General features: G+C 35.2%; 2 protein-coding genes and 1 long non-coding RNA gene across 6 annotated transcripts; all 3 read right to left on the bottom strand.

The window, feature by feature from the left end:
- Window positions 1-1,570: 1,570 nt before the first annotated feature.
- Window positions 1,571-20,095, bottom strand: LOC7470787 (heat shock 70 kDa protein, mitochondrial). Of its 4 annotated transcripts, none has more exons than XM_024585379.2 (6): window positions 19,884-20,095; window positions 19,305-19,381; window positions 3,968-4,046; window positions 3,307-3,873; window positions 2,602-3,222; window positions 1,571-2,428 (listed from the first exon to the last, which is right to left on the bottom strand). In XM_024585379.2, the coding sequence occupies exons 1-6, from the start codon at window positions 19,956-19,958 to the stop codon at window positions 1,796-1,798; spliced, it is 2,052 nt and encodes a 683-aa protein (XP_024441147.1). In that variant the 5' UTR covers window positions 19,959-20,095; the 3' UTR covers window positions 1,571-1,795. The 4 variants fall into 4 exon arrangements, with proteins under 4 accessions (XP_024441147.1, XP_052305910.1, XP_002300311.2 ...); XM_052449950.1 differs by lacking the exon at window positions 19,305-19,381 and adding an exon at window positions 4,138-4,214; XM_002300275.4 differs by lacking the exons at window positions 19,305-19,381; window positions 19,884-20,095 and adding exons at window positions 4,138-4,214; window positions 4,703-4,936.
- On the bottom strand, window positions 8,847-13,463 carry LOC7470789 (uncharacterized). Its single transcript, XM_024585391.2, has 5 exons — window positions 13,142-13,463; window positions 11,884-13,032; window positions 10,513-10,592; window positions 9,859-10,123; window positions 8,847-9,751 (listed from the first exon to the last, which is right to left on the bottom strand). Exons 2-5 carry the CDS (start codon window positions 12,656-12,658, stop codon window positions 9,492-9,494), a joined length of 1,380 nt encoding a protein of 459 aa, XP_024441159.1. The 5' UTR covers window positions 12,659-13,032; window positions 13,142-13,463; the 3' UTR covers window positions 8,847-9,491.
- On the bottom strand, window positions 16,413-17,359 carry LOC112324139 (uncharacterized). Its single transcript, XR_002977828.2, has 2 exons — window positions 16,847-17,359; window positions 16,413-16,759 (listed from the first exon to the last, which is right to left on the bottom strand). It is a non-coding gene; the product is annotated as an uncharacterized LOC112324139 (long non-coding RNA).

The raw sequence follows: 20,095 nt of genomic DNA, 5'->3' as shown, positions 1-20,095 counted from the left end.
GTTGTCGTGCAAGCCCGAGTTACTAGATTCATAGATTTAATGAATTTATCCACTGACCGGATATTTATTTATGTTTTTGGTCCTTTAATTTTCTTTAATTGATTATTTTTATCTTATCCTTCATATTTTGTATAAGGTTATCACTTTCTCTAATAAAACTTTATTTTAGAGTTAATGCTTAATTTTGTAAGCATATATTTTTATCATATAATTAAATAAAAATAATTTATAAATAAAAAAAGTTATTAAACCCAATAGAGTCCATGACTTAGGTTACAGAGGGACCAAGGTCAATCCAATATGTCGTTGTCACAATGCATTTTTTTTTACAAAAAAAATTTTCATCTTGAAGAATTTTTTTAAAAGTTAAGCTATGTTTTTACTAATAATTCAAGTTACCTTTGAACCCATAAAATCAATCAATTTAAGTCAGGTTAGCTCCCACGCGATTTAATTGGAAACTCAAGTTAGTCAAAGAGTTGAGTAAAAAAATTTCAAGATTAATTTGTTTGGTCAGATTTAATAACACTATCATAAAATTCTTTTTACATTTAAAAAAAATGGTCCGACCCATAGCAGAGTGCAGGCCAATAGACCGGTAGAAATTAGAAGGGATAGTAATTTCACTGTACATTTATTTACCGTTCATTCTCTCATAAATCATTTTGAATTGGAATAATTGTTTTTTTTAAAAATACTTTTAATTTGATTCTTAATTTTTTGTTTTGAACAATTAAACCTTTTTAGAACAAGATTAATAGCCAACCAATTTCTTTTTTTTTTTTGGAAGAGATGGTGGAATTGAAAAATAGAAGATAAAAATGTAACACAAGCAAAATAAATGGAGATTCTAATTTCAAAATAAGAATATTACTGTTATTGTTATTCAAAAAATTGACCTTGATCAATTTTTCAATGCTTGTTTTACATTGAAAAACAAAACAGAGAGAAGAAGCATCTACCTAAAAAATTTTCTTTCAAAACACGCACACTCTGAGTTACCTTGGGTGTTAACCAAGATGAGTGTCGATACCATGCATCTGGCAAATAACACAAATGCATCAAAAAGTAATTCCTGAGAAGACAGCGATCATGAATATGAGGAGCATTGGACGTTCTCGTGAATACGTTACTGTGTGAAAATAAAAAATCAAAAGAACAACCATGGAAACGATTCAAGGTGCTCATTGCGGTCTCATTCCCCCAGTCATTTTCACATATCGTGCAATCCTTTAGCAACCTCCCCAAGAAAACTGCCTGCCACCGTGCCGAAAGGCGTCTATTCATACTGTTCATCCAGTCCAGTTAAGGCTGCTAAGCTGAAGTTACAAACTATTTCTTTACATGGATGCGTAACGGAGGAGCATCCACCAGCTATTATCATTACAAGCAGATAGTTACTTTTTTACATTCCATTATCATTACAAGCAACTAGTGACACCAAGCAACTTGAACAGCGGTGAGCAGGTTCAGGTAGCTATCCGCCTAGAGCAGAGCAAGTGAGCTACAGCGGCAATGAAAGGGCCTCCGCCACGGTATTGATAGGCAGTTGTCAAATGGACAAACAATCTCCTCCCAGAAAAATTTGGTTATTGATATAATTAAAAGGGCCTCGGCCTCGGCCTCCATAGGCGGTTTTCAAATGAACAAAAATAATACATTCAATTTAACCTCGCCATTTAGATACAAAATCGCTAGGAAACGTACATCCTAAGTGCATATATAATTAAAAAGGATCTTCTTTCAAATATGACTGTAAGCCATGTCAAAAATGACAGCAACCGAAGTTAACCCCTCACTTCTTCACCTCCTCGAAGTCAGCCTCGGGAGTCTGGTCACCACCCTGTGAACCTCCTCCAGAAGCACCATCACCTCCACCACTGCTGCCCTTGGACATGTGCTCTCCAATCTTTGAAACTGCTTTGTTTGCGGCGTCTAGTTTGGATTTGATATCATCAACGCTGTCTCCGCCCATTGCCTTCCTCAAATCTGCAACAGCATCTTCAATCTCCTTCGAGATTTCAGAGGGAATCTTCTCCCTGTACTCATTAAGGCTTTTCTCTACGCTGTAGATAGTGGTGTCTGCACTATTTTTTATATCAATCAAGGCCTTTCTCTCCTGATCCTTCTGAGCAAACTGTTCAGCCTCCTTGACCATCTTCTCAATCTCATCTTCTGAAAGACCTCCTGATGAACGGATGGTGATCTGCTGTTCTTTGCCAGTGGTTTTGTCCTTGGCAGAGACAGTAACAATACCATTGGCATCAATATCAAAGGTCACCTCAATCTGAGGCATGCCCCTGGGAGCTGGTGGAATACCGACAAGATCAAATTCTCCCAATAGCTTGTTGTCAGATGCCATTTCACGCTCACCTTGTAGCACCTTGATACCAACCTGAGTCTGGTTGTCAGCAGCTGTGGAGAAAGCCTGGGATACAAGAAAACTGTATCAGAGAAGTATACAAGCACAGGGCACCTAGAACAGACAAATATCAGTCTATTGGGCCACCTAGACACTAGCACAGGCATGGCAACTTATTGCCCACAACTAAAATTTTTCAAGATAAAAATTTGAATACAGATTTGGCAGTGAAGCCTCACCTGAGACTTCTTTGTAGGAATTGTCGTGTTCCTGCTGATCAACCTGGTGAAGATGCCACCAAGTGTCTCTATACCAAGTGACAAGGGAGTGACATCAAGGAGAAGCAATTCTTTGACATCTCCACGTAAAATCCCACCCTGAAGTGCAGCTCCCATAGCCACTGCCTCGTCTGGGTTTACTCCCTTGCTAGGGCTCTTTCCAAAGATCTCAGCTACTATATCCTGAACCTTGGGCACACGAGTCATCCCTCCAACAAGAAGAACCTCGTCAACTTCCTTGGTGGATATGCCAGCATCCTTCAAACAGTTCTTGCATGGGATCCTGGTCCTTTCAATCAAGTGATTCACCAAGCTTTCAAATTTGGATCTGGTCAGTGTGATATTCAAATGTTTAGCACCTGACGAATCAGCCGTGATGAACGGCAAGTTGATTTCAGTCTGAGTTGTTGATGAGAGCTCTATCTTAGCCTTTTCTGCTGCTTCACGGAGCCTCTGCAAGGCAAGCTTGTCTTTTGAAAGATCAATTCCCTCAGTTCTCTTAAATTCATCGACCAAATACTCTAAAAGGGTGTTGTCAAAGTCCTCTCCTCCCAAGAATGTGTCACCATTTGTAGCTTTAACCTAAATAAGGACCAGTCACTTAGTTTAATTTGCAAAAAGAAATGAAAAACAGAGTTAACCTCAATAGAACAGCACAACACATACCTCAAAAACACCATTTGAGATCTCTAAGATAGAAACATCGAAAGTCCCACCACCAAGGTCGAAAACTGCAATGAGACCCTCTTTGTTGTTCATACCATAGGAAAGTGCTGCTGCTGTAGGTTCATTGATGATTCTCTGCACATCAAGGCCAGCAATTCTTCCAGCATCCTTTGTAGCTTGTCTTTGAGCATCATTGAAATAGGCTGGCACAGTGATCACAGCTTTTGTAATTCCTTTTCCAAGATATGCTTCTGCAGTTTCTTTCATCTTGGTCAGAATAAAGGCCCCAATTTGGCTAGGTGAATATTGCTGCCCATTGGCTTCAACCCATGCATCACCATTTGGAGCCCTGACTATCTTATATGGAACCATTTTCATCTCCTTTTGTGTTTGAGGATCATCAAACTTCCTACCAATCAAACGCTTAGTTCCAAAAACTGTATTGCTTGGATTAGTCACAGCCTGACGTTTTGCTGGAGTGCCCACAAGCAACTCTCCCTTTGGGGTGAAGGCAACAACTGAAGGGGTTGTCCTAGACCCTTCAGCATTCTCAATGACTTTGGGATTCTGTACACGGTCATGGAATCAATTAGAACAAAAAGGGAAAGAAAGCCTAGTAACAAGCAAATAGATAAACGATCAGAACAAATGTCATTCTAACCTTCCCTTCCATAACAGCAACACATGAATTTGTGGTGCCCAAATCAACACCAATAACATCTCCACCTGCAGGTTTTGCACTGAACAGAATAGGAAACATTCAATACTTCAGCAAATAAAAAAGAGAGGCAAATTAAAACAAATACAATCACCAAAAATTTAATAAGCTACCTGAAAGCTCTGGACAAACCAGCCCAATTTTGGCTGAAATTAGAAGGAGCCCACGATGGCTTCACATTATTAGTCAACTGCACAACAGATGAACACCAAAACTCAGCCATTTCACAATCTCAACCTCAATTCTCAAACAGCTTTTAATGAGTCAGACAAAGCGCAACTATGGATTCGTAAGAAAACCACCAATTTTGCAATCATTATCTACATTTTTTTTCACATATATAGGTAAAACTTAGTATTTAAAACTTACATATATAAAGCATATCAGCTGGTAATTAAGAGTTAAACACAAAAACAAATACAAAACAAAAGCTTTAAATTCAAAAAAAGAAAAAAACAGCGATGCATGATTGTGTAAGGAAATCAAATGAGAAAACCCAACACAGATAAGTCCTTGATGGGGCCGAGTTTCTAAACTACCATAACAAATAACAAAAAAAAACTAATATTTTATTTATCCTTCAAGCATCAAGTTCAAGTCTCGGTTTGATATCTTTTAACAAATTACCAAATCGGAAAAACTGAAGAAGAAAAGGAGCAGAAATGTTTAGAGACGTACGCATCTGTAGGCTGAAAGAGGAGCGGAGGCGACGTCACGGCGTCGTAGAGAGCGGATGAGAGCTGCTGTAGCCATAAGTGAAGAAATCTACCAGTTTAATTTGGGTTGGAGGTAGAGAAGGACGTAAAGACTGTAATAGAGGTCTGTAAGTAAGGGTTTAGGGTTTTGTGGTGCTAGGCTTTTTAAAGAGGCGCAATTCGCAAGGGATTTCTCTAGCAAGAGACAGAAGGTTCTAGAAATGCAGACCCTCACTGCAAAATACACAGAATGGTTGCAATGCTTCGTTTGGTCCCTTTACTCTCTTGATTGTTTTACTTTGGTTCTATTATTATTTTATTTATACATCTCAATTTCATCCTCTTATCCCTATTTTGATTTGTCCACGTTTTCATTCGGCGTTACGATCGATAATATATATATATATATATTAGGATGATATTATCCTCACTCCATAAAATTATTAATTTTATTCTACGTTTAATACAAGTTTTATTAATATACTACACCATCTATATATCATCTTTAATATAACAACAATGTATCTTCCTTCTTTTTTTGGTGCAGTGGAAAGATAGAAGGAAAACTAAGAAGCCCTAACATACAAGCTTCTCATCGAATCCGCGAGAAGATGTAAATTCAAATCAGAAGGCGGGCCGGGGACTCCTAGATCCTAAGACTCGACGTCTCTCCTACAGCATGCTTAGCCATAAAATCAGTATATGGTTTTGCTTCCCTGTGATGCGAGTATGATAAGCTTGACCAACCAATCTCTCTTCAACAGATCTTTGATCGATATCCACTGTAAGAGCTATGAACTTGTGAAACTCAAAGCCAATTAATACCTGCAGTGACCAACCGTATAGCATCTTTGGAGCCAGAGTTACAGAGAATCCGTCTCGAACCTTTATCCCAAGCTAGAAGAAGACCATGCACGCTTCAAAGCCAACAATAATGGTAAAGCGCACCACAAACAAGCCTTCTCTATTGCGAATTAGGCCCCCGAAACCAGCTTTCCCTGGGTTTCCTGCCAGAGAGCTACCGTCAACATCTTGCTTGATAAAATCATCCTCAAGTCGTTGCCACGATAAAACTCGATGAGTAGTAGCTTTAGCATTATTATCCTTCCATGTTAAACCACAGTCTTCAGCCAATCTATCAATCTTCCTTGGCAGCCAAATCTCTCTTCCATAAGCAGTGCTAAAATGACAATATTTTAAAGCCTCCATAACCACCAAAGCACACAAAAAAACAAGTGAGCACTATCTGATGAAGCCAATTAAACAATCCAGCCAGTAACTTCAACACACCAAAACCCAGTGACAGTACTAAAGCCAAGTTTGTCCCATATACTCCTTGTTTCTCTATAATCTCGAAGGCAATGAAAGGCATCCTTACTTGTGTGGTGACATCTGTTGCATGAAGGACTCTCGTGGCTATTTGTCGAGCAAATCTAGAGATCTCATTAGTAAACTATTATGAAACACAAGCCATATCAACATTTTTTGTCTTCTTTGGAGCATGTAACCTTAACAGCCAAGTCCATTTAGTACAACACATTAGCTCCCTAGATCGAAATAACAACTAGTTGTAAGCTGACCTGACGTGTACAGTCCTGCCACGGATGGACACCAAGCAATATTACAGTCCTTGATCGTAGCATTCCTAGGGATGGGGTAAGTAATAACACGGTTCTTCAAGTGGTATCTGGCACGTAGCTAAATGTTGAAAATTCCAAGTATCATGGAGCCAAAGGTCCTTTACTACTGTATCTGTGACATGAACTACCGGGACCAAGATTGCTAAAATTCCCTCCTCAAAAACCATTTATCATGCCATAATCAAAGATCAGTACCAGCGCCTAGTCCGTAGACAAAATCATCTCTCAAGTAGCTAAAAGCCTTCATGATAGTTCCTCCCCGTCATAAGGACGTCCCAGATACCTCCCGAATGACCATTAGCCTCCCTATTGCTGCAGGCGAATAAGCTAGCTGCATCCAGAAATTAGAGGCTCTAGCAAACTGGATATGAGTTTCAAGTAGAACAACCAAAGAAGGATGGTACTTGCGTATTAAGTCTTTGCGATGCCTCTTGATATTCATATTAGCAGCACCCCGTACATTCCATACAAGAATATTAGAGCAGTCAGCAAAACAATTCATGATCAAAGTATAGATAGTAGAAGCAGCTTTCAACATCACTGACGTGTTACATCCATCGCCATCCCTTTGTCCACCCACGAGCTTAATTACCTTCCGATGAATTTCTACCTGCTTAGATAGATCATCCTTCAAACCCTCCGCTGGTTGCTGAATAGAAGATATAGTCCTTGGAAGAGCATTATCTTGACAAATACCCGGATCAAGAGGATTATCTTCCCTTCCCCGCATATTCCTATCACTTGTGTTTCGCGTTGTGGAAGCTGTAATTTTCAACATATTATTATCAACCAGAGATGTGCCAACAATAAAAGCCTTCATGGTAGCTCCATTAATGCTCAGAAGATCTGATCCCTTTGATCACATAAGCGTTCTTTAATTGCTTCTTGCCATTCCCACGCACCAGACCTTTAGCACCAGCAACCCTCCTCGTAGGGCTTGTAACGTATCTTACTTTAACATAATAAAAAATTATTAATATTTATTTTTTAATTATTAAAATTAAAAAATAAGTATATAAAAATAAAAAAATAAAAATTTTAATTGGTCCTATTGGTTGATAATGTCTCGAACACGAAAAACTTATTTAACAAAAAAAGAAAATAATATGAATTTTATTTTGAAGAAAATATGTTTTATGATAAGTGATGAAAATAAAAGTAAAATTGAATATCCTAGTTAAAAGAAAAATATACAAATGTAACACCAACGTTTAATACATTTTATTATTTATGAAAAAATATTATTATTTAATCAGAGATATTCCAAGTAACAGAAGCAGATCACAGAGTAAGATTACCGACCGCGGAATAAAAATAATATCACCCTTGTACTATACACAATTACTGGATATAAAATACAGTAATTTTGATATTCTTTATTATATGTTTATATCATCGGTTATTTATTAGTTGTGGAAATTGACACAAGGACCAAATTGTTACAAATAAGGAATTAAGGGGTGAAAATATGAGAAAATATATAGCAAGATCAAAATGTGATAGTTTAAGAGTAGGGGGACCAAATACACCTCTAACTCGTTTCTTGAAGAATAATAAATCGAAGCCTCAACGACATGTCACTTTTGAAATGGAGTCGTTTTTTGGATATGTTTGGGGTCATGCTGTCGTGTTGCCAAGCGAGGGAAAGAGGATGCCCACGATTCTGGAGGCCTGGCAGGGATTATTTTTTTGAAAAAAAAAATATATTTTTTAAAGTATTTTTTATTTAAATAATATTTTTTATTTTTAAAAAATTATTTTTAAAATCAGCTAATTAAAATAATCTAAAAATACTAAAAAAATATTAATTAAAAATAAATTAATTAATTAAAAAAATTTAAATTTTTTTAAAAACCATTTTAAAATGTGAAAACAAAAAGGTATAAGTGGTCAACCCTTTTTGAACAAATTTTAATATCTTGATCCTCCACGCAAACCTCCAGACAACGGTCTCGACAGCAACCGCCTCTCTTTTCTTCTAGACATCACGCCTCTTCCTTCATTGAAAAATCTGACAGACAGCCTTTGTTCATTTTAAATCAACGACAACCAACACACACATGGCCAAGACCAGCAGCAACAAGCCAACCACTCACACCACACTAAAATACAAGCCATACAATAGAAAAACACAATAATATTTTAGTATTCAAATAAATAAATAATATAATTTATTATAGATAGAATGTATGAGGAATGGAATTGTTCTCTATATATATATTTAGTCTTTTTATCTAAATTTTAAGACTAATTTCTATTGATTAAAATATTATGTGGTTACTCAAAACATTTTTAATTAATAAAATATAAAAATTCCTTATCTTTTCACTCATAACAAAAAATGTAATGCCGTATACATACAATAATAATATTTCTAATATATTCGGTCTTGACATAATATTTTATTAATTTTATTCAATTAGTTCATGTATTTTTATTTATATTAATTTTTTATTAATTTTAATAAATAAATTTAGTAAACACAAATAAATAATTGTCTCATTTTATTTATATAGCATAGATATTTGCATAAACTTTTCTATTCTTAATTACATAACCAGATTTTAATAAAAATAAAAATTACAAGGTCAAATAGCCAGTCATAGTACAAACTCTGAACATAAACAAATTTATAACGATGAATGTTATACCTGTGCAGTGTGTTACAAAGATTACAAAAGATGCCGCCATTAACAACTTGATCGTATAAGAAACAGAAAAGGCTCGCCGAAGAACTCTTGCCTATTATCCAGATTGAAAAGAAAAAAAAAATCGTGTGCTCCTACCATAATTTCCATTTCTGAGGCAGGGTCAATGATATCATTGACAATTGTTAATCTGCAGAGTGCATTTCCGATTATCATGGAATGAACGCATGCAGACATCTCAGTTAATAGAGGAAATAGCTAAACTTAACGGCCCTCATTTTCATCCAAGCTCCTGATCATGGTAAAGAAAGGCAGAGTAATTCAAGAATCAAGGAAACAAACAGATCCAAGCCCCGCGCGCAAGAAGTTTCCTTTAGGACATGTATCTTCAGGTGTGAAGATAAATTCTGCAACAGGAAACAAATTGAGACTGAAGAGCACGTGTACCGCAATTCTATCATCACCCTCTTCCTTCGGCTTCCTCTCAAAGGCGAACATAACTGCCTCTCTCTTTAACTGGAAGAGTTCTCTTGAGAAAAGATCTCCTGTTGAGAGACCAGCTTCTTTTCAAAGCAATCATTCGTCGCCAGGCAGCTATACGGCTGTAAAGAGCTGGGAAAAGGAAGCACAGAAGCACGAGAACTAGCACTCCCACACAGACAAACATCACATTGCGGAAACCAGCTTTCACCTCTGGGTTCTTCTGCTCTGTCCATGGAACTCCTCCCACATTCATGCCAAAGACTGTTATGAGTTTCCAAAAATGATTGCAGTATCAGATGATGCTTCTAACAGTTATCCAAGGTGTGACTATGACCAAAAAACAAGATAAGCAGGAGAGAAACGTTTACCTCCAGTAATGATTGACAATGGGAGGAATATTATTGAAAGGAACGAGAGATAGTACAATTTCTTGTTTATTTGCTCAGCCTGCCAGCTATCCAGACCTGCCTGAATTGCCGTGACACGATTTGATATAAACCCCACATTCTCTTTTAGCCTCCTTAGCCTTCCAATTAACTCTTCTAGGGAGTTTATGTCTTCACTGGAAAACCATTTTTTTGAAGAACATTTTTCTTTAACTCGTGGAAATACTTGCTCCCCATGAGCAATCACCTGAGTTCAGTTAAAATACAAGGTTTAATGCATGTGTGTCAATTTTATATTTTCCAAATATCCTAGAAACGATCCAAAATATCAATTTCTAGGATGCATTCCTGTACAACATGCAGAGATTATGCCATTGGTATAAAATTAAAGCACTTGAAAACCATTATGGTCACTGGCCAACTGCAGTGATTTAAACTTTCATGATATGGACCCCTAAAAGAATTCAACGATACCAAACAAGGACTTCAAGCTTCACGCATTCTGCTGTTGGAGTAGAGTGGTCTTTGCACCTTATCCAGACTGATTTTGTGAGAGCATTACTCAAAAACCTACTTATGTGGCAATGTCCCTAGCAACTTATCTTTACAAGAAACCAAACAGGGTGGGCAAACTACCTGCAATATACGTTGAAGATTAAGATGCATTTTGGGAAATCTTCTATCATCAAGCATCTGTTTCTTCAGTGCAAAACCTCCTGCAGTAAACCATCAAAACAACACACACTTTCCATTCAAAAGTTTAAAAGAAATCATGTACCAAACAGAAAGGACATCAAATTTGAGTTTCAGGACAAATAGTAAAAGGAATGCTTTCTTTGCTAAAGATAGAGGCATGTAGCTGTTGCTGAACATGTTTTCTTGAGTACTTTGATGGTCCATAGACATGCTGATTTATCATATATTTTCACACAATCCAGACTTTCATGTAGACTTCTTTTTTTTTCCCTCCTCATGGAGTTCGCATAGATTTTAATTTAGCAAGAATAACATCCTGGGCATCATGCAATACTTTTGACAATAAAAATCTATTTTAAGGTAACAGTGAGATTCCATCATGTATTCAAAAGGACTTTATGTTTCAAAAAATTCGGCACATGGAACGACATGCCACATGAAGAAGGATAACTATCCTAGAACAATCGTTTGGGACATGATAACCAAATTTACTATACCTAGCCTCTTATTTAGATCCATCAATGTGGAAAACAATCGACTTTCTTTTTTTCGAACAGCAAATTGTTTCTCATATTATCAGGGAAGCTTGCCACATAGTATTTAGCATATTTAGCACATTTAGCAACAAGCTTCCCCTTTCACAAGTTAATCTGGCAATGCTTTGATGACCTTCTACCACGTGCAAAAAATGTTCTTGTTAGCCAACATATCGAATATCAGTTCAGTTCAGCATGACACTAGAATAACAACACATCATGCATTCCAAGTTGCAAGCTGCGGGTGGTAAGATTCATTGTTTAATAGGTGATATATATCCAATAAAATTGAATTTCAATACTGACAGAGAAAAACCACAAGGTCGCAAATGCAGGATTAATCCTATGAAATTTCATTTCAACACAGTGCTTTTTCGACAAGTTTCGATATCTCTATTTGTCATTTGTTTGCTACTTGTTGTAAGAAGGGCTGAATCTAAGAGGCTGCAATTTTCCAAAATTATAACAGAAGTAACACGTCCAAACAAGGATACACAACTACTACATAAACATATGGCATAAAGTGCATACACAAATAACCCTTCCAGATAAATTAAAAAAGTTACCACTCTAGGGTCACTAGAAATATGAAGCAAATATATGACCAGACTGGACTCAACACTTGTAACCATCTTCATCAACAGAAAAAGGCAACAAAACTAACAGTGTTTAACCCAAAATAAATCTAAATGGTAAGTGTAGAACACCACAAAAAAAAAAGGCAACCTTGATTCTGTAACAGGGACCGTAAGTTGTCATTATATAGGAATTTTACCTTTGTCTAATTCGAGCTCCACACAGTCTAGTTCCATCTCAAATTTGGTGGTAATATCTTGAAGGTGGTCAAGATGGGTGTCGATAATGTGAACAACAAGATTTGAGACAGATTCCGGCACGGGATTATCAGCCTCCTCTGAGTGGTTCATTGTTAATAAAAACTCAAGAACATGCTCTCTAATCACAATCCCGCTTCCTTCATTTTGATCCCCTCCACGATGTGAGGGAGTCCCACCACTTGAAAGAGTCTCCACACTAGGGATCTGAGAGAGAAGGGATTCACTTGTTGGCGAGAAACCCAATCTCGGAACCCGTCCTAGTGACACGGTAATCACCGAATTCTCAGTAACTCTAGCGGCTAATCTAAATGTATAATTGCTAGTTGGAGGACCAGGAGAATTAACTCTGAACACAAGTGCTCCATCAACATGACTACAGAAGGGTCCATTGCTAACTAGTGACAGAATATCTTGGAGTTTCAAAGGAGGGCAAAGAATGTCAATGAGGCTTTGTGCAAAGAGCGGAAGCTTCTGATTAATCTTTGGAAGCTCTACATGGTACCAACAGAACTCATTTTCTTTAGGTTCTGAAAAATCCCAATCTTTGTTGTAATACTCTCCCTTACCATCAAATATATAGGCTTTCTGTCTCACCATACCTGAAAAACGGGGGCGGTAGAGAGGGACACCCCCGAGAGGTGTATCCTCCTTGACGTCTTCGTCCATCTCCCCTGCCTCCCCGTTCCCAACAGTCTCTTCCCTATCTGGATGCATAACGTTTTAGCTATCTATGAATATCAAATCCAAAATGTCGCACGCATATAACTCAAGTCAATCCAATCCAAAAACTTGCTAAGTCAACTTTGCTAACATATGAATATATATGAATATGGGTTCAATATCAAAATCCTTCTTCAATGGTCAAATCACAAGAATATACATAAAAACTCCTTAATTGCTCCAATATCAGAGCTGAAGAAGGCGACACTGAATCGAATCAAAATCACTTAAGACTGCCTCAATAGAAGTCAGAGCCAGCACTAGAGATGCAAGAAGGGAACCTAACAGAATTCTTCGCAAAATATGCAACAAACAAGTAATCCACACCTATAAGCCTCAAACGTTCCAAATTGTCTGCTCATCAAACCCTGAAACAAGGAATACAAATCCCCAATCTTTAAGCTTACACTCAGTCCCAAAAAATCAAAATGATCGCATATAATCCTTAATTAAACACAAAGAAAGGAGTTATTTTACCTCATTGAAAAGATTGAAACTTTGCGGAGGAATGGCCTCAATAAGAAAAACCCAGATCAAGAATCCTCAAAAGCCACCAAAGATCAGCAAAAAGAGAGCAAATAAACCCAAAAGTCCTCTTTCGGTCTTTGGTTCAACAATAAACAACCAGACAAACCGTATTGAATTGTTCAAACAGGATGCTAAAAAAAAGGGTCACCTTTTCAAGAATAATTTGAAAGGAGAGAAAAAATCCAAAGATTATAAGAGATGGAAGGCACAAACACGTATACGTGTTGTTGCAGGTTATGCAGCATCGAGGAAACTTCCTTGGATATTTTAAATAATTTTACTTCGAAACAATAATATACAGACCAAAACTGTCATGTTTACCACATTAAAATATCTTCACGTTGATGGTCAAAAATACAAAAAAAAAATAATCAATTTCATCCACGTCCTATTTTTTCGGTTGACAAAATTGTAGTCATTTTGCAGTGTAGTGGTCACCTTCTTCACCCGTTATAGGAATGGGATGATAGCAATTTGCAGGTTCGTATTTCGTCCAGAAAAGGTAGAACAGGTTTACCACGTCTGGATAACAATTTGAATTACCAGAGTTTATTGGATTTTTGGCTCTTGCCTTTTCTATAAGGAATTTATGTTTTTTAAATTTTTTTAAAAATTAAGAAAATGTGGACAGAGACTCGTTGAAATTCATTGTTGTATTGTAATGATATTTTTGTACAAAATGGTAAAAGCCAACGAAGTGCTCGAGAGCAAAATAATATTTTGCTGAGGTTTTAACTCTGTTTTGCTCACCTTTTTTTCCTGTAAAATGACTTTATTATTTTTAAAAAGCAACAAAACTTAACCTTTTGTTCGTGCTTTTTTATTCTTTTTAATTTTTTCAAAACAGTAAAGTGATTTAATTGCTTTTAAAATCAAAATTTACCTCAGTGTATTTTCATTATGTTTTTTTTTATTATAATAAAAAAAATAGAGAGGTAATTTGATAATTTAATATAAACAAATATTCTTAAAAAATAATTATTGTGTGCTCATGTGTCAACATGTGGGTAATAATGTGCGATGCAAGCGGCGCATGCGAAATCTTCTAATTGACAAACTCATTATTCGAAAGTAGTGTTGAAATTTCATTAGCCGTCACTGGATGATGCGTATAATTAATGTACCTCTGGTTTGCCAATAACCTTTTTTTTATTATTATTATTTCTCTTTTCTCTTTAATTTCCATGCCAAATTTTTAAATTTTCTTCAAATCTATATTTTTTTTATTGTTATTTATTTTATTTAAAATAATTTATAAAATTATATTTTTTTTAATTTCATCCTTTAATATTTTTATATATTATATTCGCTAATCATTCTTTTTATTATAATTTTTTTTTGTTTTTCATTTTTTTTCTCGATTTATTTTAATTTTCAATTTTGTCACTCCTATTTTTATTTCATTTAATTTTTATACAAGATTTGATCATCGTTTTTTTATATTGCTATTTATTTTGTTTTTTAATTTTGAATAATTAGAAATTCGCTTTATGATTTTTTTTCGAGTTAGCATTTTATAGGATAACTCGTTCTCATGACATGAGTCACATGTTTCAAAGAGTAGTCTGAATTGATTTCATTGTTTTAGGGTCTTTTTAAATTATTATTTTAATTCATTATTCAACATTGAATTATTAGGCCTTTAACTTTGTGATTTTTGTTGCTTTTCTTTCTATAAGGTTATCACAATCTCATATCTTAAATAGCGGATTGATCGAGTTAACTTAGGTTTACTTGGAGTTTTTTTATTAATTATTTTTTGTTTCACCTTTCATTATCTAATTTTCTTGAGAGTTGACATTAAATGTTTTTGTACAAAGATATCACGACCTCACAAGCGGATAATGAGTTTGACTTGCTCATTAGAGTTAAGTTTTTTTATCCATTTCAAAAATTGATTTTTTTTTCAATCAGTCCTTCAACATTTGATTTGTTTGTAATTGAGGTTTTAATTTTTTTCATTTTGCTCTTTATGACATTAACCGATTCTTATTTAGTTTTTCATTTGTTATTAGGTAATATTGTCGAGATCTTTTAATAATATTCAGAGGGTATCTTTTTATAATATTGACAAATATTTTTTTTATTTGTCATTGTCATTTTTTTTCCTTTTTGCCATTGCTTTTATATATATATAAAATTATATTACTAAATTAATTGAGCTTATTTAATCTATTTGAATTAATGATCTAGGTCCCGAGATTTTCTTGCTCTTTTAAAAACACCATCGTAACTTGAGCTTCGATTTTTTTATATATAAAAAATATAACTTGGTTCGCGATATAGTGTGAGCCACTTATCCAGAATAAGTTAGATTACAAAACAATTATAAATAGGTAGGGAATATGATTGCATTGTGGAAATTTGTGAATAGCACGTGGAATTCAATTCATAAATAAGTTTGAATTCAATTAATAATCTATTATAATTTTTATGTATAGAATAAAACATAATTAAATTCAATTATATTATTTTAAATACAAGTGAAAATGAATTGAAATAACCATCTTGAATATTTTACTTTAATTCATAAATCATTTTTCTGATAAAAAAATTCAAAAAATATATATTTATTAAAAAAAATTTAAAACTTTTTTTTTTCCTTAGAACATTGAGAAGAAAAATTCTAAAAATATCGCATTAAAAATTATAACCTTTCACTCAAATCAAACTTAAATAAAATAAATATTTATCAACAGAAGAATGACAGTTAAAATTTAGCCATTTCCACCTATTTGATTGAATTAAAATTTTAGTGTTACAACCCACAACTATTTTTTTTTTAAAAAAAAAATTTCTTCCCTTCTTGTCAAATTCAAATTAGAGATGATAATTTAACTCCAATCTATATTGACTCGACCTAACCTAACCTGAATGTATAAATATTTTTTTAGTAGTTATTTTATTTGATGAATAATAAATAAAATATAAATATTATTAAACTCAACTCGAGCCCCGCCTGAACCTAACCTGTAATATATATTTATATTACATAGATATATTTGTAGATCATTTAGATTTTTTAAAATATATTATGACATATACCTATCTTAATATTGACATAAAACAATATATATATATATATATACACACACTTCAAACATATATATGTTAACTATTTTATTTTTTATTGAATGATTAATAACAATACATAACAGATATCCAAGACTCGATTGATAATTCATAAATATTTAAAAATTTTATATAATAGATAATAAAATAACTAGAAGGAGAATCCATATCAGCATTAACATTAACAGATATTCGCACCTTCGTCATGCCCTGAATCAGCGAGGTGAATTCCAGCTTCTAGCTAACGAAAGGAATTAACATTATGTATATTGATGTAAATTAAGAAGCATACAAGTTTATAGAAACTGACGAATCGTTACAGAGAGCTCCCGTTGCCCTACTCGATTTGCGATTTGCTGCAAGATGTGGGTGAAACTTCTCATTCACGAATCACTGGAATAAATTCTAATGCGAGGACCGGTAACTGATCTTCATCAGGCCTGAAATCACCAAATTCAACGCCCAAGAGATGCGACCCTTGATAGTTAGAAGGATCTGCATCGTCAGTTTCTAAATGAATAAGCACTGAATCAATGAATACTCTACATGTTACTGAATTCTTATTACTGAAAAAAAACGAACAGTTCTCGTAGAAACCATCTTTTGGTGGTAGAACCTGGATCCTCCATCCACAAAGAGACAGGGGTTTAGAAGAAGAGAAGGAAAGAAACAATGGGGAGGTTTTGTAAAAATTAGGGTTTGTGTTCATAAAGATATTTTTGGAATATCATAGCAAACTAGAAGGTTTCCACGCGATTTGCTTTTATGTATTTTTTTAGAAATTGAATTTAATTTGAAATTTAAATTCATAAAAAATAATTTAACTATGTAATTTGAATTCAATTCACACGGTACCTACAAAAAAAGACCCTGTTAGCATCTTAGATCGAATATATGTACGACTATCAAAGCAAAATACACGACCAAGTCTACATTTTTCATAGAGGTGGAACTCTGCTCTCGTTGAAAAAGGTTTTTTTTTTTTTTGGTTTAATTTTGAATTTTTAAATAAATTATAGAGAATTTTAAGATTAAAATAAATTCATTTATATTTTTAAGTGTTTATATATAAAAATAAATTAAAAAAATACGTTGTTGCTTGTCATAAATAGGAAATTTCACCCATCTATTTTTTTTTAAAAAAAGAGGACAACATTAAAAAAAAAAAAAAAAACATGGACACTCGGGCTTTTTTATTTGAGCTAGACACGCAAGCCTATACTCCTAGATTCAGGTGCATGGCGACATTCAGAACAAATGAAATTTAAAAAAATAAGTTTATTTTTTTTAACTGCATTTAGCTTTTACTGAAAAAAACATGCTACTAATAAAAAATACAATCGTGTAATCCTCTAGCAACCTCCCTAAGAAAACTGCCTGCCAATCTTGGAAACAATTGATGTGCCCTCACGCGCTCGTCCAATTCAGACGGTTCATCCAGACAAGTTAAGGATAAGCTGAAGTTACAAACTAATTATCAGTTCATCTACCATCGCAAGTTTAAGCATCAAACAAGTAGCTGTAAAAATATTCTTGAGTGGTAAAAACAGCAAATTGTTACTTTTTTCCTGTTTAACATTTCATTATCATTGCAAGCAACTGGGGACACGCAGCCCCCCCTTCTTCTCTACAGAAGTAACAGAACTAGAGAATAGCAGTGAGCAGGTTCAAGTAGTTCTCCACCCACAGAGTGGAGCAAGTGAGCAACAACAGCAATGAAAGGGCCTCAGCCTCAATATATTGATAGGCAGTTGTCAAATGAACAAGCAATCTCCTTCCAGAAAAAAATGGTTATTGATTCAATAAAAAAGGGTCTCAACCATAGCATCCATGGGTGGTTTTCAAATGAACAAAAAGACTAATACATTCAATTTGAGAAGCCCCCCTACAACGTATATCAAGAGAAGGGTTGCCCCTTTCAGCAGGAAGGGAAATGGGACCCCTTTTTGATTTGAGGATTCCTTATTCGACAAAATGAGAGAAATCCGTCAATGCAATAAATGACGAACCCCGTAAAAAAGATGATAGGCCAGGGCGAGGGCAGCGGTAACATCGATGGAGGTTAGGATCAGCTTGGATGAATAAAAGAGGAATTGGTAGAAATTATAATAGTTGAAGCAAATCAAACCCGTTTTCAGACAAATAAAATAAAAACACAAAACTATAGTAGATAGGAAAGCCCCTGAGATTCTATTGACAATGGAAAATGTCGAATTAACCTGGGGCCTATAAATAGGAAGATGAGGAGATAATGGACGAAGGATATTCATGGTATTATGTTGATCAATGTCAGAGGTCATCTCAATCTGAGACATGCCCCTTGGAACTGGTGGAATGCCCGCAACCTGGCTCTTGTTGTCAGCCGCTGTGGAGAAAACCTGGAATACCAGAAAAATGTATCATACAAGTATATAACTGTGCAAAGGTCCACACGAAAAGCACAGACAAATATCACAAACAAAGGGCCGCACAGATACTAGCACAGGTGTGGCAACTTATTGCTCACATTTAAAATTCTTATCAATATTTGAATACAGATTTGGCAGTGAAGGCTCACCCGTGTCTTGATACCAGGTGACAAGGGAGTGGCACCAAGAAGACACAATTCTTTGAAATCTCCACCTAAAATTCCACCCTGAATTGCACCTCCCATAGCCACTGCCTTGTCTGGGTTAACTCCCTTGCTCGGGCTCTTTCCAAAGATCCTGGCTCCTATCTTTGGGGTGAAGGCAACAATTGAAGGGGTTGCCCTAGATCCTTCAGCATTCTCAATAACTTTGGAATTCTGTACAGAGTCAAGGAATTAATAAGGAAAAGAAAGCCTAATAACAACCAAATAGATAAACAATTAGAACAAATCCCATTCTTACCTTTCCTTCCATAAAGGCAACACGTGAATTTGTTGTACCTGAATCAATACCAATAAAATCTCCACCTGCAGGTTTTGCACTACACAGAATAGGACACACTCAATACTTGAGCAAATAAAAAAGAACGGAAAATTGAAACAAATACAACCACCAAAAACTTAATAAGCTACCTGAAAGCTCTTGAAAAACCAGCCCAATTTTGGTTGAAATTAGAAGGAGCCCACGATGGCTTCACATTATTAGTCACCTGCACAGCAGATGAACACCAAAACTCAGCCATTTCACAATCTCAACTTCAATTCTCAAACAGCTTTTAATGACCAACAACAGCTATGGACTCATAAAAAACCCACAATTATTACAATTTACGATCATTATTTACATATTTGTTCACGAATGTAGGTAAAAACGATTAAATCAAAGTCTAAAGCCTTCGTATTTAAAAACTTACATTTAAAAAACGTCTTAGTTGATCATTAGGAATTAAACACAAAAACAAATACAAAACAAAAGCTTTAATATCTTAAAATTAAAAACAGAGATGCATGATCATGTAAGAAAATCAAATGAAAAAACCCAGCACAGGTAAGCCCTAGAAGGGCCCAACTTTCTAAACTAGCGTAACCAAAAACCTAATCCATGATTTATCACTCAATCATCAAATTCAAGTCTCGGTTTGAGCTCCTTTAACAAATAACCAAATCAGTAAAACTGAAGAAGAGAGGGAGCAGAAATGTTCAGAGACGTACGCATCTGTAGGTTGAGAGAGGAGCGGAGGCCACGTCACGACGTCGTAGAGAGCGGAGGAGAGCGGCGGTGGCCATGAGTGAAGAGATCTACCAATTTATTTTGTGCTTGGAGGGTGAGAAGTACGCAGAGATCTATTGGTGCAGCAAGAGACAGAAGGTTCCGACACTTGCTGAGTGCTTGCAGTGCTTCATTTGTCCCCGCTTGCTCTTTT

This window comes from Populus trichocarpa, chromosome 1, assembly GCF_000002775.5.
Source record: "Populus trichocarpa isolate Nisqually-1 chromosome 1, P.trichocarpa_v4.1, whole genome shotgun sequence".
NCBI lineage: Eukaryota > Viridiplantae > Streptophyta > Magnoliopsida > Malpighiales > Salicaceae > Populus > Populus trichocarpa.
Note: the sequence above shows the minus strand (reverse complement) of the source record. Positions and strands in the feature narration are given on the sequence as shown.

Bases quoted from the DNA above. Each gene is read 5' to 3' on its own strand.
- LOC7470789 (XM_024585391.2), bottom strand. From the start codon at position 12,658: ATGCATCCAGATAGGGAAGAGACTGTTGGGAACGGGGAGGCAGGGGAG. The intron at 10,593-11,883 runs GTAAAATTCCTA...GGTTTACTGCAG, and splicing joins GGAGCTCGAATTAGACAAAG to GAGGTTTTGCACTGAAGAAA. The intron at 10,124-10,512 runs GTAGTTTGCCCA...AACTGAACTCAG, and splicing joins ATCTTCAACGTATATTGCAG to GTGATTGCTCATGGGGAGCA.
- LOC7470787 (XM_024585379.2), bottom strand. From the start codon at position 19,958: ATGGCCACCGCCGCTCTCCTCCGCTCTCTACGACGTCGTGACGTGGCC. The intron at 3,223-3,306 runs GTATGTGTTGTG...GTCCTTATTTAG, and splicing joins TCTCAAATGGTGTTTTTGAG to GTTAAAGCTACAAATGGTGA. The intron at 2,429-2,601 runs GTGAGGCTTCAC...CTTGTATCCCAG, and splicing joins TTCCTACAAAGAAGTCTCAG to GCTTTCTCCACAGCTGCTGA.